This window comes from Leuciscus leuciscus, assembly GCF_965113295.1.
Source record: "Leuciscus leuciscus genome assembly, chromosome: 16".
Lineage (NCBI taxonomy): Eukaryota > Metazoa > Chordata > Actinopteri > Cypriniformes > Leuciscidae > Leuciscus > Leuciscus leuciscus.
In genome coordinates this window covers 11,410,828-11,437,717 of record NC_138740.1, presented here as the reverse complement: position 1 = coordinate 11,437,717, position 26,890 = coordinate 11,410,828, and the positions used below count along the sequence as shown (strand labels likewise).

Here is a 26,890-nt window from a genome sequence, read left to right as displayed (position 1 = left end):
AGACAGCAGCGCCGCAGATGATTCCATATACCAGCTTATCAGCATTAAAGACTTTTAAAATCATTTTAGCTCAAAACTCTCTTTCAGATAGCAGCAAGTGTTTGAATACCTTCTGTTTGTGATCTGATGTGGATTCTGATCACCGTATAAGGCAGAGGCGATGCAAAAGACTATGCGCGCAAACCATTGCCATAGTAAACATGGTAAATATGACCACTTGAAGAAATCAGACAAATCATATAGGCTATCACAATCGTGTATTTATTTTATCTGTCTGTACATCTCCTCTCTTTATACCGGACTGTCTGATATCCATATTTAGCTCTACATACGTCATAAAATAAAGACACTCCGGTTTTACGGGAGCTTCCTCTGTTTCTCTGACTGAAAATATAAACTCCTCAGGTCGTATTTTGTGTGGTATATTAGTAAAAATGATCATTCTTTCTAAATGTTATGTAAACCTACTGTCCTGTGTGTCTACAAATAAACAGACACGACTGAATAAGTAGGCTACATGTCACCTCTTTCTTTTGTGAAATAACGGTAAACCACTTTATTGCTGTGTGACTAATGTGCAATCTTGACACAAATTAATTCATTATGATCAATGATGAAATGTGCACATTGAAGGTGCTGGATCGTTTTTAGAGCACTAGAGTATATGAAATGTCCATAAAAACTTGAAACACGCTTACTTCAGTCCGTATATGATCCATGTTGCGAGCATTGTTAAACTCATCGCTGCGTTCCACGCAGAAAGCGATCCCATGCGCGTTGTTATTAGGGCTCTTGGAACGAATTCCGAAATTCGAATATAATTTGAATATTAAAAAAATCTATACTATTCGAATGCTGAAGGTCCTATTCGAATATTGCTTTTTTATGTATATTTAAAAAAAATAAAATGCAATCTTGCCTTTCTCGCCACCTTGGCTTACACGCATGGAAAATTAAAGGGATAGTTCACTTTGAAATTAATTTTTGGTATGTTTTAGCTTACCTCAAGGGCATCCAAGATGTAGGTGTCTTTTTTTCCGCAGTAGTTTCAATTTTGATATTTTTAGGTCAAACCGTTCTTGTCTGTCAGTCATATAATGCAGGTCTATGGTCATTATCTCAAAGAGCATGCACAGAGTCCAAATTAAAACAATTCCCCGTCGTCCAAATTAAACAATTCCCCATCGTAAGTACACATTGATGGCCTAAGACACGAAACGAGCGGTTTGTGTGAGAAAACGAACAGTATTTATATCGCTTTTACGTCTTATACACAGTCCAAGTGATCTGATCTGACGTGTACGCAGACTGGTGCATAGATATATACACTAGATGTCGCCTTAACCCTCTGAGGTCGGCAAACGCGCGCCCGCGTTTTGCTGGATTTTCTTCACATTGTAGTACAATAAACTTAAATTACTCCGTAATTTATGGTTATACAGAAAAAAGAAATATAAAAAAAGAATCTGTGATATTTCTACTTTTGTATGTGTCCACTTACAATCAAATCAAAACATTGTGCTTTTGTAAAATAAAGAAAATAAACAGGGTGTGCGTTCTGCCTCTCCGTCGCGGTGAACTTTTTTCTTGAGCACGTCTATAAACTGAAACAAAACTCAGCGAATACTTCTCACACATTTATGAGCCATATACCTTTATACACATTTAAGTGTGTACTTTTAAATGATCGGATTCAAACTGAAAAATATTCTCTGTTTAAGTAATTTGTATAAAACCAACAGGATGTCCAGTATCTCAAACGCTTGCTAATTATTTTTTAATTCGACCATGCCCACTCGCGCAAAAGAGATTCACATGCAAATCTCCACATGGAACGCGAACGCCCTCGTTACCTCAAACACAAAACACCAAAACACTTCACAAGTCTCTGCTTTTCGTCGAGTTTGGAAGACACGTCTGAGCTTACATTGGATTTACCCCCAAAAGAAGAAGAACGCGATGTGAAGACAAGAAAGATGTAAGGTAAGAAATTCTTACTTATTAGTTTATGGTATTGTTGCATAAACTTCACATTGCAGTTGAACTGTTGCTAGATATATGGTGAATATTATACTATTTAGACCCGTGTTTACTGTTAAATACTGTTTGTGGATATCTGCTCAAACATAGATATGTATAAACATAATGTTTAATATTTTGGAGCGCGATGGCGTTTGAATGTATCATATTTTGGAGCGCGCTGTGGGTTTGAATGTATCATATTTTGGAGCGCGATTGTGTTTGAAAGGATAAATGTACCAAACATTAGGCTTTATGTTTTTACTATTATCTCATTTCATATCATCATAACGAATGGAAACATTTGAAGTAACATAAGATAATCAATATATTTTTCTCTAGCATTGTTACTGAAATCTTTTGGAAGATTTATAGGCTGCTATAGGTTATTGTTATAATTATTTTATGCAGTACTGCACATAGCTTATGCCTACAAGGCACAACAAACATGGTGTTCATTATATCATATATTGTTGGAAACATTTGTGTGTGTGTGTGTGTGTGTGTGTGTGTGTGTGTGTGTGTGTGTGTGTGTGTGTGTGTGTGTGTGTATTCTGTGAATTTTAAAAAGCAATTTTAACCAGAAAAATCTAAAATGTATTCCCAAAATCGTGCAGGCCTAGTTTCTCTTGATACCAGTATGTTCACTTTTTTTCTTTTCTTTTAGGGACCAGATGCAACTGAGTCCTGCTGACTTCAACATTCACATGAGTCTCTGTATATGAACATGGTAAAGTGAAAATCAAACACCTTGGAAATGAAAGGTATGTACAATGTTTTTAGGAATGGCACAAAGGTCTCTGTCTTTGGATCATTGTTTTCAATGTGCTCTTTTGTCATTTGTTGTGTATTTTTGGATTATGTTGTGTTGTAAATAAATCCAAACAATCTAAAAGCCATTCTTTTTTAAATCTCCTCATTCTTTGTGCAAGGTTGCTCTGAATGACAGGGCCTGATAGCTCCTAATAGGGCAGTTAGGGGAGTGTCTTTGTCTTTCTCAGGTGTGAAAAGCTTACATATTAATGAGCTCCCGCATAAAGCTTTCTCACACAAAACACGTCGTAAAAATTTTAAATCAATATATTGTCTTATCTGAATGAGCATTCAGGGTGATTTTCACATAGTTTTGGAGCAAATATTCTAGGCTACGTCATACAATTTTCAAAAGTCTTGTGAAGAAATAATCAGTATGGGTTTCATGGCCTTATTTCAGTGAGAATTTTTTTTTTTTTTTTTACAAACCACGCATAAATGTCATTATCTCAAAACTACAAACTTTTACATACATGCTGCTGATATATTATTGTAGCAGAGTTTGTGCTGAATACAGTGTAATTAGACTTTAGACATGAAAATATCACTAGTAACAGAAAAAAACACAAATGTCAGAGCATGTCAGAACACCTCCAGGGCCCAGAAAACAGCTCAGACCCCAGAGGGTTAAAGACATTCGTTCCAATGAACTGCCGTAGACAAGGCGACATCTAGTGTGTATATATCTATGCACCAGTCTGCGTACACGTCAGATCAGATCACTTGGACATGGCTGTGTATAAGACGTAAAAACGATATAAATACTGTTCGTTTTCTCACACAAACCGCTCGTTTCGTGTCTTAGGCCATCAATGTGTACTTACGATGGGGAATTGTTTAATTTGGACGACGGGGAATTGTTTTAATTTGGACTCTGTGATTGCTCTTTGAGACAGTGACCATCGACCTGCATTATATGACTGACAGACAAGAAGGGTTTGACCTAAAAATATCAAAATTGAAACTACTGCGGAAAAAAAGACACCTACATCTTGGATGCCCTTCAGGTAAGCTAAAACATACCAAAAATTTATTTAAAAGTGAACTATCCCTTTAAATGCTTTTGTTTCGTCTGATGAACAATAAAGTTTTTGAATCGTAACACAATTGTGCACGTTATCCACGCTGTATCATCATAACAATACTGTCAAAACTTGCGGAGAGCAATGTCTCCACGGAAACGGAGATCCACTCCTGACAATTTGATTCACAGTCCACACTACAACGTGAAAACAGCGTTTTCAAATGTATCCACTTTGGAGTGCGTTTTCATTAATAAAAACACCGTCTCAGTGTGGACGGAAGGCCAAAACGGAGAGAAAAATATACGTAATTTTTTTTATGACAACGTTACACCCTGACAAGCTAGGTGATCTGTCCGAGGAACCGCCGCTAAAACAGGCAAGAATTACTTATTTTCTGCCTCTCTCTTCATCACGGGCCTTACCAGCTGTCCGCCAAAAGGTGATAGCAGACAAACTGACACGGTTTATCTGTGAAGATATGAGACCAATCAACATCACGCATTGGCATTGGCGATCCATAAGCCTGTGTAATGTCGTAAATATTAATAATAGGATGAATTTGAGCATTTCATATTCTAATATTATTATAGAGCACGACCGATAAAGGATTTTTAAGGCCGATACCGATACAAATATTTGGTGATTTAAAAATCCGATATATCGGCCGATATATATATATATTTTTTAAATCCAGAAACGCGTAACAAAACATGAACAGATTTCCCTAACATTAGTTATTTGTCGTTATGTCACCGTCCCACAGGTGGGACGTTTGCCCATATATATTTAGAACAATAATATCTTACTAAAAACCTAAAGTAATATTGACAAACTATATATCATTTGAAAGCTTAGAATCTCTAGTTTTCATATTTGGAGGCTGTTTTTTAAAATAAATTACAGAGGAGCAGTAATTTATCAATTTGCAACAATAATAATTCATATTCATTAGGCGTGTTTAGGCCTTTATTTTGAAATAGAAATAAACATGAAAAATTATGAAAGATTGGTAGAAGCCTCAGTTTGTTTTCATGCCAAGAGTTCAAAAGATAACACCAATTAAATTTTATGAGAAAAAAAGGTCTGAAAATGTTTTGAATATAAAGAAAAATATTATGGATTCTCGATTTGTGATGCGGCAGCGAGCTATAACGCACATATGGGCTCTTTTTATGTTTATTAGAGGTTGAAATCAAATCAAATCCTTCCAAAACACCCATACTATTTCTGAATAGGATGTATACTTCATAAATTGTATGAAATTATGGAAATACATGGTTCAGATCACTCAAAACATATATGAAAATTGAGACGCCCTTATATGGTCAGTATGAAGCTTGGCTGTCCATCTAGTGAAAAAGTCTGGTACTGCGCCCAAATAAAATCTTACTGAAAGCTCATTTTTTGAGATATCAACCTAATATTTTGAACACAACTTGTTTAGATTTTTGGCTTTAATTTTCTAGCAGTTTTAGAGGAAAATATATTTTGTAATATATATATTTTATATAAAATATAAATAATTATATTTTTATATTGTACATTTTCATAAACTCAAACTTGTATAACTTTTTCTGTTTCACTTTCATAATTTTTTTCACTTCTACAATAATCTGGCAAATGTCTTCTTAAAAACAAGACCAACCATATGTCTATATTCCAAAGCATTCTTGAATTACAACCATTTAAGTTTGTATAGTGATTTTTTTGTCTATGCGAAAAAAGGGGGGGTGACAGTTAAGGGGTTAAGAGTCCTCAGCCTTACTAAAATAATATAATGCAGTTTAAAAATAAACTTGTTTGTTTTGTCACAACAGAACAGAATATATTAAAGTTCTGATAAATATAATGTATAAAAATACAAACTTAAGATATGAAACTTAAAGTCCTTTGAACAAAAAAAGTCAACTATTATTATTAATATTGACAGTAATAAATCAATTATGTAATAATGTGTGTGTGTGTGTGTGTGTGTGTGTGTGTGTGTAGAACTGATAAGATTGTAAATGTGTACCTTGAAATGCAATGCAAGTCGCTTTTGATAAAAGCGTCTGCCAAATGTCAATGTTATAAGCTATACCTTATAATTACAATGTCAACTTGCTTATCCCTTTACCTGCACTCTTTTAATTCTATCCATCTATTCCATCAAGCTACAACAAACCATTTTCAATCATCATTTGCTGCCTGCCTTCTAAAATCTACTACTTAGTGATGCACTAAATACATTATGTGACTCGTTAATGCTGCGGCTAAACGAAGTCAGCAACGCACACTTGGATTTCACACACGTGTAAAAGAAAAGCGAACTTTTATGCACAGGCTATGTTTGATACTTTTTCTCTATGTCTAAATGTTCACTCCTCGCGTGCCTAACTTACGTTTTACAATGCAGGGACTGGAACTACAGATATGCTAGTTATAAATACAGTAATCTTTACTTTATTTAGGCAGAATAAGTTCGTTGTGATAGCCGCGTTTCCACTGTCGGGCCAGTGCGAGCCAGGGCTTTAAACGGGCCGTGCCGGGCTGATAGCCTCGGGCTAATAGCACCGGGCCTGCGTTTCCACTGTCGGGCCAGAAGCTCCACAGCGCTTCACTAAAACACGCCCGTAACACGCCTCTCTGGAACAACGTCACACTAACCCATCATTTCACCAACAAATGGAAGTTTTATCAGAAAACTAATCAGAAATCACTGGAAACAGCGTTTAATACAAACATGATAAAAGCGGCCTTTTGCTGGCATTTTTGTTGTTTACCGGTACTTGAATATTTAAAACCCAAGCATCGATGTTTTACCACAGGTTTACAATAAAAAGTGATACATTGATCATAATGAATTAATTTATGTCAAAATTGCACATTAGTCACTCAGCAATAAATTACCGTTAGGTCTATTTCACAAAAGAAAGAGGACACACTTACTTCTTCAGTCGCGTCTGTTACTGTTTATCTGGTAACGTTAGTTACAGGACATATTTACATCACATTTAAAAAGAATGATAATTTCTACAAATATATGCCACCAAAAATACGACCTGAGGAGCTTTAGCACTCTCTCGACTCCAATACAGATATTTTCAGTCAGAGAAACAGAGGAAGCTCCCGAAAAAAAAAGTTGCTTTATTTTATGATAGTCCGGTATAAAGAGACGAGACGTAGGCTACTGACAGATACAATAAAAACATGACTGTGATAGCCTTTATGATTGGTCTGATTTCTTCAAGCGGTCATTGTTTTTACACTATGCGTATCTTCAAGCGTTTACTATGTTTACTATGGTAATGGTTAGGGCGCATAGTCTTTTGCATCACAAACACAAGGCATTCATCTTTATTTTAAAAGTCTTTAATGCTGACAGAATCATCCGGCGCTGCCGTCTCCCGACTCAGGTGAACTCTGGACTCTGTAACCACTCCTCTAGCCCGAGCGATCTTCCTTGTATAGTGCCCTCTGGTGGACAAACTATGCAGCGCCAACACTCATAACATGGTTGAAGGGTGTTTCGTCCGCTTTTATTTTATTTTTTAAATAGTCATTTATCGGCCATTATAAATGCCGATACCGATAGTTTGAAAAATGCCTAATATCGGCCGGCCGATATATCGGTCGGGCTCTATATTAAATAAAATAAGGAATGGAATTTGAATAGTATTATAGAGGAAGATTGACAGCCCTAGTTGTTATATAGGCCTACTAAATATTGTTAGTGTCATATTTTCCATGTGTTGGTAGTCAAACTCCAGCTCTGACAGCATCGTGGGGAAAATTAAACATCACTTTGTGCTACTGTACTGAGGAAACTTACACTAATGGCACGTGTCCGAACGCAAAGTTGAACAGGCAGAGGTGAAGGAACAGTGTTGAAATGGTCTTTCGTTAAGTTTGAATTCTCCGCTGCATACTTTCTCATGCATACTATGGCGCAGTGATTGGATTGAACAAGCTCTTTCTCATGAATATATGCAGAGAAGCGCTCAGAACCGGATGACATAGAATCGTGTTCTCCAGCCCCGGCAGCCAATCACAAACTCCGGATACACGCAGATCTACCTTAGATTCCACGACGTTGCTTCGATTTTGCTTTTCAACCCGGAAAAACGAAATTGCTCTGAAAAACGCAAAAAAAATCTGTTCATATCTAAAAAAATGTGTTTGGTCAGCGCAGAGCGCCCTCATAGTTAGCGCACCGACACATAGCACAACTGTGGCTTCGGTGCCCCGAGTACGATTCCCAGCTCGAGGTCCTTTGCCGATCCCGTTCCCCTCTCTCCACACCCCACGCTTTCCTGTCAATCTTTACTGTCCTAGGCACACAGTCACAAAAAAAAAACGAGTTTTGGTGTTTCATGACCCTTTAAGCACCTTGTATGAACCCTAATTCATGTTTATTTTTCAAGCACCTATGTTTGTTTTCACATACTGTCCAGTGCTTGAATCCAAAATGGCTGAAATTCAAGAACTTTCAAGCATGGAAACCCTGTGGGGGAGAACATGCAAACTGCACAGAGAAAGGCCTCCTGGCTGAGCCGGGACTTGAACCAGAGACCTTCTTGAGGCGACAGTGAGCCACAGAGCCACCGTGCCTCCATTTAATAAACATTACGTAAAAAATATATACATTTAATTGCAGAAACTATACATATTTATGATTGTATGAGTGTGAATATATATATTTTAAATAACAATAATAAAGAAAAGTACAGACCTCCACTTCTCCTCTGGTGAGAGCTGGGACAGATCAATCTGTTGAAATATGAGTGATTTCAGCAATTAGTTATAGCAACATTCAAGCAGAAGTGCACTTCATTACATCGCAACCTTAAGCTAAAATGCTTTCAATTACTTTTTCCATATCACCAGTGCTTTAAGTGGCCCAAAAGAGGTGCCGGTACTCTATTATTATTATTATTATTTTTTTTTATTTTTTTTGCTGACTCCCCTCCTCCCCAGGGGTAACAACAACTATATTGAAGGGGTTTTATATACAGCAGTCAACAGACGACCTTATAAAAAATAATAAATAATTTTATTAGTTTGTGGATTTGCTTGAGCTAGAAAGAGCTACTGAACATAAATAAAATGTGCAAAAGTGTATTGAAAAAATACCCTTAGAAAGAGCTACTGTAGAAAGAGCTACTGAACATAAATAAAATGTGCAAAAAGGTATTGAAAAAATGTTGAACAAAATGTACATAAAATAAATTATAAAACATAATAACATAACCATAGAACAGCAGAACATAAACATGAGTCTTGAAGATGGTTCATTTCTTTACCCTTGAAAAATATACAAAAGCAGATTCAGCAAAATACACAGTAGCCTACACCAAATGAAAAATGAGAAATACTGTACAAATCATTTTCTTTTACTACTCAGACTCAGAGTCTGAAGCCAGGAGAGCATATTAAGTGTTTGTATTTGTATTTGTACATACATTGTATTTGTATTTTAACCGAGCAGCTATGGTTGCGCGTTTCACACACCCTCTCCGAACCAACAAGACACTGACAGCGGCAAAAGCGACGTATGCGCTTTTCACTTGTAAAACTCAAGGGTGTATGGGTAATAGTCTCTGCTCTCGGTGGGACGAATTAGGAAGCGTGCATTGTGAAGGGCGCTCTGAAAAGCGTCAGCGCAGCCAAAGGATTAAAACAGGTGTGCAAATGAGCGTACCGGTACGCTAAAAGCACGTTCTGGGCGCACGGAGAGGTGGCGGTACGCTCAAGAGCTATATTTGGAAGTGGCGGTACTGAGTACCGGCGCGTACCGGCCCACTTAAAGCACTGCATATCACAAATCACAAACATTGTCCACATATATTTATCTAATAGGGAAAGCTTCATCGTGGACCCACTCCCAGCATACAGCTTGTGAGTCCAGTGAATCTAGTGTTCCTCGACATTGAGTTCTTGAGACCGCAAGTAACTTTGTTTCAAGAACTGCAAATCTTCTGTAGAAGTCTGTGGCACTTTGTGCAGCAAGCAGTAGTGATGTAGTACTCGAGTCCGGTCTCGAGACCGATTTCTGCTTTCTCGGACTCGACTCGGACTTGTTCCTTCAAAGACTCGGCCTTGACTCGGACTCGACCCTTCAAAGACTCGGTCTTGACTCGGACTCGGCATAGGCGGTCTCGTCCCCATCACTAGTCCACTAGAATACATACCACTAGAAAATTTTACTTGCTCTGCGTGTCCTAACTATGATTAAAAAAGTCAGGGTGGGCTTGACATGTTGATGACAGAGCAGCACTGTTGAAGCAGTTTAGAAAAATAGGCAGAAGATGATGCATGTGGTAGGGATTTTTTTAATGATAGTAAAAGCATACTCCATATTAAGACGTTAAGACTGCTCCTCTAAACAATTCCCAATCTAGCTTAGTCTGTAGGCCTAACTGTTGATTATTAACTGGGGTGATATTAAATCATGAATATGAAAACTGACATGTTTTATGGTCTTGGTCTCGACTCCTAAAGACTCGGTCTCGACTCGGACTTGCTTCCTCAAAGACTCGGTCTTGACTCGGACTCGACTGAATTTGAAAACCAACGGACTCGGTCTCGACTCGGACTCGACCCTTCAAAGACTCGGTCTTGACTCGGACTCGGCATAGGCGGTCTCGTCCCCATCACTAGCAAGCAGATTCTGAACCAGACGGAGGCATTTTAGTCCAGATATTTATTTAGGTCACGCTCGCGCGACCACAACGTTGCCAAGCAGCGAATGCAAACAAAATGAAAGCGGAACGAAAATGCGCTACTCATTTATGCTTCACGGACCGTTTATTCGTTCGGACCAATAATAGACAGCGCAGTGCCCCGAACCAGAGCCGTGAACTTGCCAGTCGCGGGCCGATCTCGATCACGCGACACTGTTACTAAGAGATCCAGACTCTGGAGATCCAGTGAAGAAATCCATTGAATTTGCCTCAGAATTAATAACATTATTGTTATAAACCATAGATATCAGATCAAACAGCGCTGACGTGGAAACCAGGAGAAACACTTATAGAAGGCTTTCAGTCCACAAATCACCAACATTCACCATGGATTTAGGCTAATGTAGTAACTTGAACCATAACTATGGTATTGTGACAGAAATAGTCAAACGCTTACAAGTACTACACATCTTTTTCCAGCACTTCAAAACTATAATATCATATATAAATGTTATTTTTAATGTGATGAGGGTGTTCTGCACATGGATCTCACTCAGCCCAGGTCTTCATTACAGATGCATTAATAACTAGCACTTATTTTCTCGTATTACTGTCATCAACAATATGGCTATTCCATTTTATTTATCCATGGCACATGCATTTTTATTCTTTATAAGTGTTGTCCAATGACTTGTTTGCATTATTTAGGCATTATTTTATCTCTTTGTAAGGCAATAGTTTTTTTTTTTATAAAGAAATCTTAAGGAATTTTACACTGGTTCAAACTAGTCTACTGTATTGTATACGTTTGATTTATGTTGAAGTGTTTGGGACATGGCTTTTAATGGTGAGACTTCTGTTTTTGTAATCAGGCTTTCCCAAAAAATTATATCAATTTGGATTTAAATGTATCGGCCAATATATCGGTTATCAGCTTTCAAATATAAAGAATAATCTTATCAGACAAAATATTTATATCGGTGTATCCTACTATTTATTTTTAGATACAATAACCAACACTCAAAATATTAGTATACAAATAGATAGGTTTCTTCTCCAATTTGTTGAAATATAAACATTTAAAATGATAGATGTGATAATTTGTTTTCATGAGTGATTTAAACATGCATTAAATAAGACAACACTAACAAGTAAAAATTATTGCAATTTTAAACAATTTGCGATATGCAGAGTATTGAGATAACATTGCAAAATATTGCGATTTATATCCTTTTTTCAATCAATAATTATATTATCAGTTAAAATGACCGTTAAATGAATAAAAACATGTTTATTGGTTGAACAAATGCTTTATTATAACAAACTTGATTTGTTTATTCAACAATCAAAAACATGACTAATCAAATAATTGACTGGATTAGATACATTTTTAATGATAAAATAAGTAGTTAATTAAATTTTTTAAGAATAATAGAGCCCTATGAAATGTGTTTTATTCAGAAAATGTATTTGTTTTCATGATATAATACAAATATTTTATGAGGAACGGGGGTAATCAAATGAAAGCATAATTTAATTAACGTTTAAAATTTAATCAAGTGATGCACAACAGAGATTTACTAAATTAAAACATGGACAAAATATATTCCTCAAATAATGTTTAAATAAATTGTATTATTGTTTATTGTTCTGCTTTGTAACTTCGTGAAACATTAGTAAACCATAGTAAATCACACATCGTTATTTAGAACAGGTTGTATCAATTCAAACGAGCCCACACACAACATGACATGCTGCTTGGCTAGAGCTATAGGAATTTTGGGATTCGATCACATCGGGATCATGAAGCAGTGTTTACAATATCATTTGAAAGTTTGACCAATGGAAACTGGATCTTGGGTATGGTGGATAGGGGCACTGTGTAGAGACCAATCGGATACTGCTTTACAGCTCGAGCACGGATTGGATTGATCGCTCAGATTGACGGGACTTGATTTACCGTGCGGCATAGAATAGAACAGCGCTGGAAGATCATCACTCATCAATCACAATCTTATTACTTGTTACTTATTCTATGTAAATTATAAATATTTTACTCATGCAAATAGTTCTTATGTTCAGTAAAACACATCACTTGTTTGGAGAGGTTTTTAGACTTTTGATAAAAAGGCTACCATGGTTCCAAATGCCATAACTTTTGATTGCTTTGAAACTCACCGAGTGGTCAGGGGTGTTCACTGATATGCTCACACAAAAATCGCTGCAAAAGATGCTTTCCAACAGGTGTTTTACCATTCGTTGTAAAACTGTGGACCTATTTTTCCAAATGCCTCACACCCGTACATTCTTCCGTTGAGAACTTGAATAATAGACACTCCAGCCCGGCGGCGGAGTAATACCGTACCTCACAGCACATCCAATACAAGTCAATGGAGTTGGACAAAAACTACGATAAAACCTGTTGGAAAGCATCTTTTGCAGAGATTTTTGTGTGAGCATATCAGTCAACACCCCTGACCACTCGGTGAGTTTCACGTCTTTGTAAACTAAAGTTTAATGCGTTTTAGGAAGGATTGTTCCAGTGCACCTATGCAGCCATTGTGGAGGTGGGGGGGGGGGTGCTACCACAGAAACCGAAAATTCTCGGGCCAGCAGCATGTGTCCAAATTTCAATCTTAACCGTCCTATTTCATCAGAAACGATCTGAAAACAGGGCTTTAAGTGTAAAATACCGAACTTGTCCTTTAACCTAGATAAATGTGCGCTATAATTAGGCACTTAAGTTTGTGTGTGGAGAGTGCGCTTACTGCATGACATACAGGCGCCAGTGAAATCACTTGCATTTAACTTAAAATACTCTGTAATTTTTGGTCATACAAATAAGAGTAATGCAAACTGTAAAGGGTCTACTTTTAACAACAAAATGTTGTGCTTTTGAGAAAACAAACAGGATGCGCTTTCTGCCGTCTCGGTCTCAGGGAACTTGATGCGTCACAAAAATAAACCGAAACTCAGCTTATACTTGCCTCACAGACATGAGAACAATATCTATAGAAAGCTTGAAGTGTCTTCTTTTGAATGAACAAATTCAAATGGCAAATAAATATCCTCAGATTATGTAATCCATATGAAACGTGCATATATGTGCGTCCACTACTGCAGACATGACGAGTCAGCATCGTTGACTTAATCTCTGCAGCCGAAAACAGAGAAAACATTAAAGGGGTCATATAATGGTACATGCACTTTTACAAGTTGATTGTACTGAAATGTGTGTTGGCAGTGCCTGTACATCATAAAATGATAAAAATCCATCCAGTGTTTTTTTTTTTTAAATCTCCTTATGTTTCCCCGTCTCAAATCAAGCCGTTCGACCGTGTGACGTCACAAGGTCGGACGCCCCTCCCACGATTGTTGATTGACAGCAGCGTTTCAACACAGACCCGCCCTCGCTCATGAGTGAGCTGTCATCATAGTCCGTGCGTCATTGTTGATACGCTGGAGCCAGGGCCGGCGAGTGCACTTCTGCCGCTCTAGGCGAAAAACAATTGTGCCGCCCCTAGGGCTGGTCCGAATACCATTTTTTGAGCTTCGAAGCTTCAGTAGTAATGAACATCGAATATTCAAAGCTTCGAGAGGGTGCTGAACATATTCTTCTCTCTAATAAAGGCAGGAATCTCTATGTGTCTGTATGTCCGTTTGCATTTTGATTATTTCGAGAACTGTTCATCCAATCGACTTCACAAGGGAGTGCAGTGTCGCATTTGGTGCAATATACTGTAGATGGACACGCGAGACGCGACACGTTCAGAATTAATAAACTTTTAGTAAACTACAGAACAACGCGAGCAGGAAGCGGCACGCCTCACACGGGCAGGGCTTATTAACGCACGCTGCACTAGTGATATAAAATGCACACACACAGGTCTGTTAAATTAAGCAATCCTTTAAGGTAGTCTATAGTTTTCTGACTAACAAATTACTGACACAGTAAAGGGTAGATTTAAATAAAGAAAAACAACATTTAAATAAAGAAAAACAACATTTAAAATTTAAATAAAGAAAAAACAAAATTTAAAATTTAAATAAAGAAAAAACTAAATTTAAAATTTAAAGAAAAAACAAAATTTAAATAAAGAAAAAACAATTTAAAATTTAAATAAAGAAAAAACGAAATTTAAATAAAGAAAAAAACGAAATTTAAAATTTAACTAAAGAAAAAACCAAATTTAAATAAACTAAATAAAAAATTTAAATAAAGAAAAAACTAAATTTAAAATTAAGAAAAAACTAAATTTAAATAAAGAAAAACGAAATTAAGTTAAATTAAAAACGAGATTAATTTAGATTGATAATAACGGGTAAAAAGGCTAATACATTTTGTTTCTATTATTATATTTTCCACAATGTCAAAGCAACGCAGCTTAACCCCCTGAGGTCTACGGTATCGCCGGCGATACCAGCTCGCTTTTTTTTTATTAGTGTAAAAGAAACTCATAAATACTCTGTTGACTTTGATTTTCCATAGGAGTTTCATACATCAATCGATTCTGTTAAATGTGTATTATTTTTGTGTATACTCACAATAAAAACAAAGTGTTGTGCTTTTTGCCAAATAAAGAAAAATAAACACGAAGCGAGTTCTGCCTTCTCTCTGCCAGTGAAGTCCATTCTGAAACGCGTCCGAAAATTAACAATAACTCAGCGAATACTCAGTCAAACAGACATACAGACACACAGGCATGAAGCTTGAATTCTCTTCTTTTAAATGAAGTACTTTATATAAAAAGCTAATATTCTCATCTTGTGAAATCTGTATTAAAAGAGAGCGATTCCAGTCGAGCTCATCTCATCTCATTACGTTATAATCGGCCACGCCCACGGAGAGCGCGCGCTATTCAAACGCAAATGGCTGAGGCAATCCTGTGAACTTAAATCAGCTCGAGAAAACACACAAGTTTATTTAGATCATTGTTTACACCGTCTTGCAGCGCTGTGAGGAATAATACTAATGGAAAATGTCCCTCAGAAGTGCGGGTATATCGAGGAGCGAGCTGAGGAATACTGTAAGTTTTTTCCTTCTCACGTGAATTTTTTCACGTGGGTTTCTGTTTATGAATGAATAAACGGCAGAGATGCGCGCTGTTTACCACAGCTGGCAAAGACAGTTTAAATTTAAATCGCGTGTGTGAATGAATGATGATGTTTTAGCAAACTGCATTGCTATACTGAGATAAGTAAACATCGACTGAATGTTGAAATAAAATGTAGGCTATTTGTATAAGCAACGTATTAAACTGCAAATTAACAATATGCCCTAATATTTCATGAAAACAACGTTACAGTCAGACGAAATATGAAAGACAACATTTTGTTGACTAGATTTGGGTACAGTTTTTACTGTAGAATATACTGCCACATCAAATAAGCTTTTGTTTAGCAATTTCTATATATAAAATACTATTTTTGTCAAAAATAAAGTCATCAACTAAGATGTTAGCTGTGCCAATGTTGGTTATATTCAAACTAATGAATGCATAGATAAAATGTAGGCCTATAATCATTTTCTTTACAAAGAAAGAGTACACTTGAAATTTGATTTGATTTGATTTGATTCAACTTTATTGTCATTACACAAGTACAGGTACAAGGCAACGAAATGCAATTTAGGACCGACCTGAAGTTATTAAGAGATACAGCATAACATGAGGAGAGTTGAGGAGAAAAAAAAGGCAACCCCCAGACTATGTTCCAATAGGGAGTACAGTTTGGGGACAGTAAAACACCTCAGCACATTTGCACATAATCAGTACACAACATGAACACACAAGACTTGCAACAGGGGAGGGGACAGGGGGGTTGGAGGTAACCCAGCACAGGCAAGCAGCCATCCGGTCCTGCAGCCATTTCGGCGCTGGTCACAGACCCGCCTGTCAGACTGGTGGTAAAAAGCATCGAAGGCGTGGGATGGGGGCTGGGGGTTGGTGATTGCATATCTGTATCTATGTAAGAGTTTCTGTATGTGTGGGCCTGAAGAGTCGCTACGGCTGGCATCCCAATCTAGGTGCCTCAGTCCGCAGGGTGTCATAGCGAAACACAGCAGTTGCCATGGAGACAACCTTGATCAGGTCCCAGACAGAGTCAACAATCAGCAGGTGTCAGTGTGGAGTCGGGGAAGGAACGCAAGAGCGTCTCTTTGCAGTGCTCTCTCCAGAGGGGGTTGTTGTTCCAGCAGCGGCCTCGGCCAAGGCCAGTGCTGATAGAGTGGGGCCGAAAGCAGATAAGATTGTGGTTGTTTGGTCTGGGGACGAGTAGCCGCATTCCAATTTACACAGCTCCTGGTCCGTTTGGGTCTCCGAAACGATCCATTTGCCTTTGCAAAGCTGTGAGCTTCTCCATGATGTTACCCATAATGTGGTTCATAGTCACAGTCTGAGTGCCGACAGCTCTGCCCACTGCTTCAATCATAACGGGCAGCCTTGTGGGGCTTTGGACAGCTGTCACCGTCTTCTTAATTCCTCGATAAACCAGGGCAGTGCCTAATCCAAACAGCAGAAAACCTGTTATCATGGTTCCGAATAGGTAGATATCTTCAACGTCCTCCACGGAAAGAGCCGCCAGACACACGACCCGCCACTTCCCCCACGCGTCCATCGTGTAGCCAGCTGCGAACGTTCCGGCAGGGCAGTCAGGTTCCCCCGAACCCAAGCTTCTCGTCGAGAAGATGGTGTCAATTGCGTTGAGAGACCAGTTGATCAATTCCATAATTTCTTAGTTTGGAGAGCAGTGCGGAGAGAGTCTCTCAAAGTACAAGACAGTAACGAGACGAGAGGAGCAAAGCAGGGAAGATAAGGGAGAGGAGGGTAAGAAAATGCGACCGCCTTCGTTGAGAGCCAAAGCAAGAAGGCTCTCAACGAAGGCGGTCATAAATATTGTTGAAATTGTAATTATTGTTGTAATTGTAACCGTTTTAATAAAATAGCAAAACATATTTACAAGATAGATGTAAGCAAAATCTTAAATGGTCAATATAAGTCTTCTTCTAAATATATCTTTTGTCCTTGCATTGTGGCTCAGTCAGTGTCACACCTGAGTGAATGGCTAATTATGCAGAGTGGGTGTATTCTAAGGTGTAAACCACTCCTCGTTCACGCCCCCTCGCATATTGGCTTTCCAAGCAAAACCTGTTTTACATCAATTTAAATCAATGTATGGTTTTATGTGAACGATAAAGCAAGACTATTTTCACATAATTTTGAAGAAAAAACTATAGGCGACGACATCCATTAGTCAAAAGTCTTATTGCCACATATTTAGTATGTGTTTTGTGGCCTTATTTCAAAAACTTAAATTTTTAGTTTTTTCGATAACCACGCATAAACATTATTCTCTAAAAAATGAAAACATGTACATACATGTGGCTCACATATTATTGTAGTCCTGTTTGTGCTATATAGAGTGAATTTACACCTTTGCCATTAATATGTTTATAAGCAACTGAAAAAAGCACAAATGTCAGAGCATGTCAGAACACCCCCAGGGCCCAAAAAAACGCTCAGACTCCAGAGGGTTAACCAAAAATACAAGCTCAGGAATGCACTTCTGTCCATACAAACTCCGCTGTTCTGCGCTCTAGCCAGAGAACACTCCCGTTGCAGGAACACTTTAGTAGGCCAAGAGGAAGCATATATATATATATATATATATACACGTAGGTGGATGTGATTGGGGAATGTGGCTGTTAAATTGTAACATTTAAAGTATGGAGCTCATAATATGACAAAACGATTTGAATTTGAATTGTGTAAATTTGAATTATTTGCAAGTGTAATGTAAAAAAATTGAATTTTAGGTGGTAGTTTAAATAGTTCTGAATTTGTTTGTTTTTTACGAATATTGAACATTTGAAATTTAACAAATTGAAATGTTTTTATGGCTGAATTTTATAGACATGTATTTTCAAACAGCTAGTTTTTTTGTTCTGAATTCGTATATTGCAAATATTCAGTTTAAAAAAATACAGATTCAAGTTTTCAAGATGAAGAAATTCGGAACTTCAAATTCAGTTTTCTAAAATTCAGTGTAAAAAATTCAAGTTCAAAAATTCAGATCTTACAGAAAGTAGGTCACAGGTCATCCACAGGGAAGAGTAAAGGATCTCAGATAAGTCGAACAGAGCATTTTGGCTGCACTGCAGTAGTTTTCTGCCACAAACGCGGTGGTGGTTCAAGAGAATCCGTGTATCTTTCATTCAGTCGTTTTTTATTTAATATTAAGAGTAGAAAAATGAGAAAACAGCTTGAGTATTAGATTTCTAATATTCTAGTAATAGTCCGCTGCAGCAGTTGCACGGAGCTTACAAAACTTAACGCGTGTATTGCAACTATAGGCTACATTTAATTTTCTCATAAAACAACTAGACTAACGAATGGCTCGGTACAACAGAAGAGCCCAGAAAGGGCTTTTTCTCTGTGTAGACCAGCAGTTGGTCTGAATTTGCTATAGGCTAACCTTTATTTACAGGTCTTTTACACTATTGCTGAATAGGCTAATATTAAAATGATTTTTTTATGACGGTTTCTCTCTCAACATGATCCGGTGTGACTTGCACTCATGTGCATGCGACTTATTTTCTGGCAAATACGGTCAGTTAAAAAATGTTGCTGTATTATTACAAAATTTATAGAGTGGAGACCATTTGAAAAAAAAAACAAACAAACAAACAAACATATTGTGTTCATTACCCCCACCCACATTTGGGCTTAATCACTGTTATTATTAGGAAATGTATTTAGGTGTAGACAAAATCAGTTATGTTTATTTATAAATATGAATGTACCTTGCATTTCCCGGACACTAGCCGTAAGTCTACTTCCTTGGCCTATTTTTTTAGCTGGCCAGTTCTCAAAATCTGTGTGGAAAAGCTGCGGAGCGCGGAGAGAACGCACAATGGCTTTGCTTTGTACGTTTTTTTGTTTTTTTTTTGTTTTTTTGGGGAAGTTTAGTTGCCAGAGAAAATAACACACAGTTTTGTTTAACATCAATTGATAGTCAATATTAATTAAATAAATAAATAAATATAATGTCAGAGAATGCACAAAGCGCATCCTTTTGAGATGTAAATTATAATACATTTTAATAAAACACACAAGGCCTACATCATAAAACTCAGAAGATTATGTATTTTAATATATTATATTATAATACAAATAAAAAGGCGTCATACTTCAGTCGAGTCCCAAAATACACGTATAGGCTAAATCAGCGTCTTCACAGCAAGGGAAATGTTTGGAGTAGGACTGTGTGCGGCACAGCTTGCCCTTTATATTGTACAACAGACCAATTAAATTAGGCAGAATAACTTTTTATATGTTTGGTTGACTGTGTTTCATTTTGATAATGAGCAGTCTGCGATATGAAGCAACGCCAGAACTGATACTATGTTGTGTGAGAGCGCGATGCGCGAGCGCCATCACTTGGATTTGTTCCACTGCAGGGAAATAACTTAATACTCTGTTCTTTATAGACATACAGATAATATGACATCATCTGAAACAGTAAAATGTATATTTTTATTTGTGTACATTCAAAATTACTACAAAATATCATGTCATTGAAAAATAAATAAAACAACATGATGCGCTGCTTTAGCGCGTCTCGGTCTCCTTCAAGATCTTTCTGGCGCTCACCAAAAATGAACCAAAATACAGAGAATAGCCTTCTTAGCCCACCTACTTTTGAAAGTCAACATTTAGATTATTTAACATTAAATGCATTATATATGCCACTTTGGAATAAATCACAGCGTGTTTCATGATAAAACGTGAGCCTATACAGTCCAGAAAATAGGATATAGGTTAGCCTATAGCAAATTCAGACCAACTGCTGGTCTACACAGAGAAAAAGCCCTTTCTGGGCTCTTCTGTTGTACCGAGCCATTCGTTAGTCTAGTTGTTTTATGAGAAAATTAAATGTAGCCTATAGTTGCAATACACGCGTTAAGTTTTGTAAGCTCCGTGCAACTGCTGCAGCGGACTATTACTATTACTAGAATATTAGAAATCTAATACTCAAGCTGTTTTCTCATTTTTCTACTCTTAATATTAAATAAAAAACGACTGAATGAAAGATACACGGATTCTCTTGAACCCCCCACCGCGTTTGCGGCAGAAAACTACTGCAGTGCAGCCAAAATGCTCTGTTCGACTTATCTGAGATCCTTTACTCTTCCCTGTGGATGACCTGTGACCTACTTTCTGTAAGATCTGAATTTTTTAACTTGAATTTTTGACATTGAATTTTAGAAAACTGAATTAGAAGTTCTGAATTTCTTCATTTTTTAAAACTGAATATTTACAATATACGAATTCAGAACAAAAAAACGTACTCTGTTACTAACGTAACCTCGGTTCTCTCTAGAAGAGGGAACGAGTACTGCGTAAGATATCTTACGCTAGGGGAAAATCCTTTTTCCGCGAGATATTGAAGCCAAAAATTATCCTTAATTTTGTAATAATGCAAAACGCGTTGCGGCAGCATGCAGACATAGGCGAGGCAGCTCGCGCGCCTATTGGCTGCTCTGCGGCAACTGCAGCAGCCTATCGAGCGAGGCCTGGCGTGACGCCAGACCCAATCAGGGCACTTCGCGCCCGCTGCGTCACGTCCCGCCGAAATGGGCGTGGTCTAGGCCTATAAATACCGCTCGCAGGCAGCTATTATCTGGTTTTTCATCATCGAAGCAACCAGAGCGTGTGCATGCACGGCAAGATACGCAGTACTCTTTCCCTCTTCTAGAGAGAACCGAGGTTACGTTAGTAACCGAGTACGTTCTCTTACGAGAGGTCTCTCGTACTGCGTAAGATATCTTACGCTAGGGGACCCAATGCAAAACGCTGTGCATGCTGAGATCTGACACCAAAGACCCAAGGGCGAAAGCCCGGGGTACATATAGTGCACAATCACTCAGGGAACTCACAGGGAGTCCGGGAAGAGGGAGGGGCGAAGCCGCACTCTTCCACATATGGCAGCGTCGCTGAGACGCGAATTTCATACAGACAGGGCGGGGTACGGCCTGAACTGATGGGGGAATGTGGGTCTTACACAGTCTGCCCAGGCACATCTCGTGCTGCTACTTTTTACTGTCGAACATTGAGCTGTGCTCAGTAGACGCAGCATTCTGAGCTGATAGCATCAGGTCAGATAATACTGGTAAACTTAGACCGACAGCAGCCTGGCCTGCAGGGCGGGAACCTCTAGGTTTAAAAAACCTTATAAATGTAGACGGGGAGGCCCAGCCTGCCGCCATACAAATATCTTGCAAGGCAATCCCACTTGACCAGGCCCACGAAGAGGCCATGCCTCTCGTGGAGTGCGCTCTGACACCCAACGGGCACTGCATGCCCTTGGAGGCGTATGCCAGCGCTATAGCATCAACTATCCATCTGGATAGGCTCTGTTTCGACGCGGCTAGTCCCTTAGAACGCCCGCTAAATGAAACAAAGAGCTGCTCCGTCTGTCTGAAAACAGACGAGCGAGACACATAAGCTCGTAATGCCCTGACTGGGCAAAGGAGGCTCGCGTCTCTTTCCTCATCAGGGACCGGTAGGGCTGACAGGGAGATAACCTGCGCCCTAAACGGTGTGTTGAGGGATTTTGGAACATAACCGTGCTTAGGTTTGAGTATAACTTTTGAGTCATTAGGCCCAAACTCCATGCACGCCGCGCTCACAGAGAGCGCGTGTAGATCCCCTATGCGCTTCACTGAAGCGAGAGCCAGCAAAAACACTGTCTTGAAAGACAGGTGTTTCAAATCAATTGACTGTAAAGGCTCAAATGGCGCACCTTTCATGGCTTCCAGAACCGTAGAAAGGTCCCATACGGGGAATGAGGGAGGTCTGGGAGGATTCAGTCTCTTAGCCCCTCTAAGGAAGCGGATGACTAAATCGTTCCTTCCTATTGACTGACCAAGCGTTGTTCCTGAGAACGCTGCTATAGCCGCCACATAAACTTTGAGCGTGGAGGGGGCCCTGCCCTCATCCAACAGCTCTTGTAGGAAGGAAAACACCTCCGTCACACTACAGTCTGTGGGTGACACACCACGGGCTGTGCACCAGCCCGAAAACACTGACCATTTCGAGGAGTAGAGCCGTCTCGTAGACGGAGCTCTAGCCTGCTGGATCGTGTTTAATACCGTATTTTCCGCACTATAAGGCGCACCGGATTATAAGGCGCACCTTCAATGAATGGCCTATTTTAGAACTGTTTTCATATATAGGGCGCACCGGATTATAAGGCGCATAGAATAGAAGATACTGCAGTCAAACGTTTGACTGGGTTTGCGTTATGCAGTGGTCACCAACCTTTTCAAGCCTAAGATCACATCCAAAGTCCAAATGTAAACCAAGATCTACCACTTGCAAAAAAATATGAAAAAACAAGTGGCTGAGCTGTAAAACCTTGTTTATACTCGACGCGTCCGCATGAGCGCGAAGGTAATAAAAAACTAATATCCGTCTGCTCGGGCAGATTCGGCTCAAAGTCGTGCATCTTCGGATGCGGAGGCGCGCGCGCGGCAAAATTACGTCATTGTGACAGCGCGCGCGCCTCCGCATCCGAAGATGCACGACTTTGAGCCGAATCTGCCCGAGCAGACGGATATTAGTACATCCAGAGGGTACATCTCATCACACCGGCACCCAGTTTGCGCGTCTAAATCAGTTGTATGGTCTGGTGTTCAGTCTAAAACAAAACAGTTGCGTCAAGTATAAATGCCTCATCTGTTTGGGGAGGTGCGCGCGCAGTCAGCGGAGGCTCGCGCTCCGGTGCCAGGCGAAAGTATAAACAAAAGGTTTAAGTCAGCGGTTGTTTTACAGACATTAATATAAGGCGCCAGATCCATATATAAGGCGCTCCGGATTATAAGGCGCACTGTCGTTTTTTGAAAAAATTAAAGGCTTTTAAGTGCGCCTTATAGTGCGGAAAATACGGTACTCCTTTAGGGAGTCCAACATGTACCCGTTGATGGCCCAGACATGAAGGGACCATAGTTCCGGGTGAGGATGCCAGATCGAGCCGTGGGCCTGTGAGAGGAGGTCTCTCCTCACTGGTACTGGCCACGGGGCAGTACTTGCTAACTGCATCACGACTGGGAACCAAGGTTGGTTTTACCAGAACGGTGCCACCAGCAATACTGAGCATCCTTCTTCCCTGATCCGTTCTATCACCTGAGGCAGGAGAGAGACGGGGGGAAAAACAGAGCGGGCGGCGGGGCCACACATGGGCCAGCGCGTTCCTGCTCTTGGAGAAAAATTCCGGACAGTGAGCGTTTTCTTGAGACGCAAACAGGTCTACTTCCGCTCCGCCGAATTTCTTCCACAGCAGTTGGACTGTCTGTGGGTCATTTCGAGGCAGTTTATGTGCAGGAGCTTTTCCCGTTCCGACCACTGGCCGAAGAACGGTCTGCCCTCGAGCAGCGCTCCCCATCCCGAGGTGGACGCGTCCGTGGACACCACTTTCACCCTCGAGGAAGTCCCCAGGCTTACACCTGATTGGTACCAGTCGTTCGCTCTCCAAGGTTTCAGAGCTGTGACGCACTTCTGATTGACCCTGAGGCGAAGCGAACCGGATGCCCACGCTCTGCGTGGGACTCGCGCTTTCAGCCAAAACTGCAGCGGGCGCATGCGGAGCAGGCCCAGCTGGAGCACTGATGATGCTGAGGCCATGAGACCTAGCATCTTCTGAAATTTCTTGAGCGGGACAGACGCGCCGCAGCGAAACGAGTTCGCTGTGCGTTGAATGTCTACCGCGCGCTGTGGTGATAGTCGCGCTATCATGGACAGCGAGTCCAATTCTGTGCCCGGGAAAGATATCTTCTGACTGGGTGACAGAGAGCTCTTCGCCCAATTGACACTGAGACCCAAATCCTCGAGGTGATCGAGTAAAATGGTCGTGTGTTCTATGAGCACTGCGCGAGATTGCGCTAGAATCAGCCAATCGTCCAAATAGTTCAGTACTCGCATGCCTCTCATTCTGAGGGGTGCGAGCGCCGCATCCATGCACTTCGTAAATGTACGGGGTGCCAGGGACAAACCGAACGGCAGGACTGTGTACTGATATGCCTGGCCCTCGAAGGCGAATCTCAAATATCGCCTGTGACGTGACGCTATCTGTATTTGAAAAATACGCGTCTTTCAGATCTATTGACACAAACCAATCTCCTTGGCGAATCTGCACAAGGATTTGTCTGGTCGTGAGCATCCTGAACTGTCGCTTCACAAGTAGGGATGGGTACCGAAACCCGGTATTAAACGGGCCCCGGTGCTGAATTTTGAAAGACCGCTGGATCGTTAAGCTCGGACGTTATCGGTTCTGCTGTCGGTACTGGAGAAATTATGAAAGTACACGTGCTATTTATTATTGCTATTAAGAAATTATTATCTTGCGAATATATATTGAACCATTTGTCTGTGATGCATTTTTGCTAAAGAGAGGGAGTGTGTGTGTGTGTGTGTGTGTGAGAGAGAGAGCGAGCGATCTTTCACGCAAAGCCACGGCGCGCGCAACACAACAGCCCTGCTTAATGAGTGACGATGAGGACAGAACATTCAAAAGGTTACACTTTAGATCAGGGGTCGGCAAGTAACTTTGGCCGCGGGCCAATATTTTTTTTAGCCAGTAGATGGCGGGCCAGGAGTAGGCCTATGGATACAAATTAAATACTCTTATATAGGCCTATAATTGTGGAATATGATGTGTCCGTCACCGTCCGTGGATCATTCATTCAATCTTTTTTTTTCAAATTAAAACCAAAAATAAAAAGATGAAAAAACTACTTGTTTTTCCATTATTTATTTCCTGAACTGAAATGAAAAAAACGAATAAGGACGGGTTTTCTGATTTTCTGATTGTGCTCAGATCAAAAATAGAAAAAATGAATTACTGGATTAGACAAATTTTAATTTTGATTTTTAATTTTTAATTTAACACCTTATGCATATATCAAGGAAATCATTTTAAACAGATCAAGTACTATTGTGGTAACAGATTACAGCCATTTTAATAAAGGTGTGAATAGCAATCATGCCTCATTCCGTACAGTCCGACTTTTGAACTTTATTCCTTTTTTTTAATTATTATTTATTCGGGGACACACACATACACACCAAGGTTTAAGGAGTTCTGCGCGGGACTGTTTTTTTTTCCGTCCCGCTCCCACAAGGTTCTATTCAGCAACCGCTTAAAATATACTCGGTGTTCACCCGCTTTATTTCCCGACCTGACGGGTCCACAACATTTTTATCTCGTTTCCATAATCTCACATTCAAATGTCTCTAACGGAAATAAGGAGATTAAGTAGCCTATAATAATTATAAATGCTATACAAAAATTGTCCTCTTATTTTCTCACATTCTACATCACTGCAGAAGTGTTTGTACTACACACAAATATTATTGACTGAACGAATCCATGTTAACTGGACCACTGGCGAATGAAAAGGATAAAGGAAGCAGCTGCGATTTCGACCATAATCTGTGTATTTGGTACAACAGCAAAGTTTGAATTGCTTGTTTCTTGTCCTACAAAGATTACGTATTACGTCAGTAGGTGGAGAGTAGGCATTTTTTTGTGGCTGTTTGACCCCATTTGACCACATGAGCATCTACACTATGAAAGCAATCAGGATGAATGTGTTTTCCACTACCTCTGGAAGTGGTCAAAAGTGGACAAGCTCAAACACTTTTGACCCTGTTTACACCTATATTTAGTGTTGTTCACTTTTGATCAGATCGTCAAAAATGTATCCTAATACAAGGCATAAACAGGACAAAAGTTGCCATGTCTCGGTCCATATGTGCTCCATTTAATAGTGGTTATCCAACAAAAACACTCCAAGAGCAAGCTGTTTAATAGCTACAAATAACTCCTGGGTAACATCTAATGATGCACCGATCGATCGACCAGGGACCAGAATCCGCAGATTTTCCGTATGATTGGCCCGTTTTGTTTGTACAGGCAATAACGTCAGCTGCACGTTCTCACCCTCTTCTCTCCGATGGCGATGTGGCACACACCCGCCTCCTCTCACTCACTCGTCTCATCGGTCAAAAAAGTGCTCGTATTACGCATAGTTTTACTAATTCCTGCAGGTTTCACGCTCACACCGAAAGCACGCACACCACTGATCTATATAAGGGCCGTGCACAAGCCGCCTCTCAAACAGCTTGAGAGTCGCAAGTACCAAATTGAGTGGCGTACCTTAAACGGTCAAATACACACAAAATTATGTCAAAATACCCGTCTTGGTGAGTATTCAGTTGAACACAGTCAGTTTTGGAATCGAATTAGTTGAGAAAGATAATGTAAGTTGTGTAACAGTATATTGGATCTGTGCATAAAGCTCTTAAAGTGACA

The 26,890-nt window shown here is 39.6% G+C and overlaps 1 protein-coding gene and 1 long non-coding RNA gene across 2 annotated transcripts in view; one reads left to right on the top strand and one right to left on the bottom strand.

The window, feature by feature from the left end:
- LOC309477992 overlaps nt 1-15,196 on the top strand; it is a 165,862-nt gene extending 150,666 nt beyond the window's left edge. Inside the window, exon 3 of the long non-coding RNA XR_014198728.1 lies at nt 14,904-15,196. This is a non-coding gene — a long non-coding RNA (uncharacterized lncRNA). The remainder of the gene's footprint in view (nt 1-14,903) is intronic.
- rnf121 (ring finger protein 121) overlaps nt 1-26,890 on the bottom strand; it is a 221,152-nt gene that overhangs the window by 151,598 nt on the left and 42,664 nt on the right. The window contains exon 2 of the mRNA XM_082141412.1: nt 8,569-8,606. Coding sequence (XP_081997538.1) covers nt 8,569-8,606 — 38 coding nt within the window. The remainder of the gene's footprint in view (nt 1-8,568; nt 8,607-26,890) is intronic.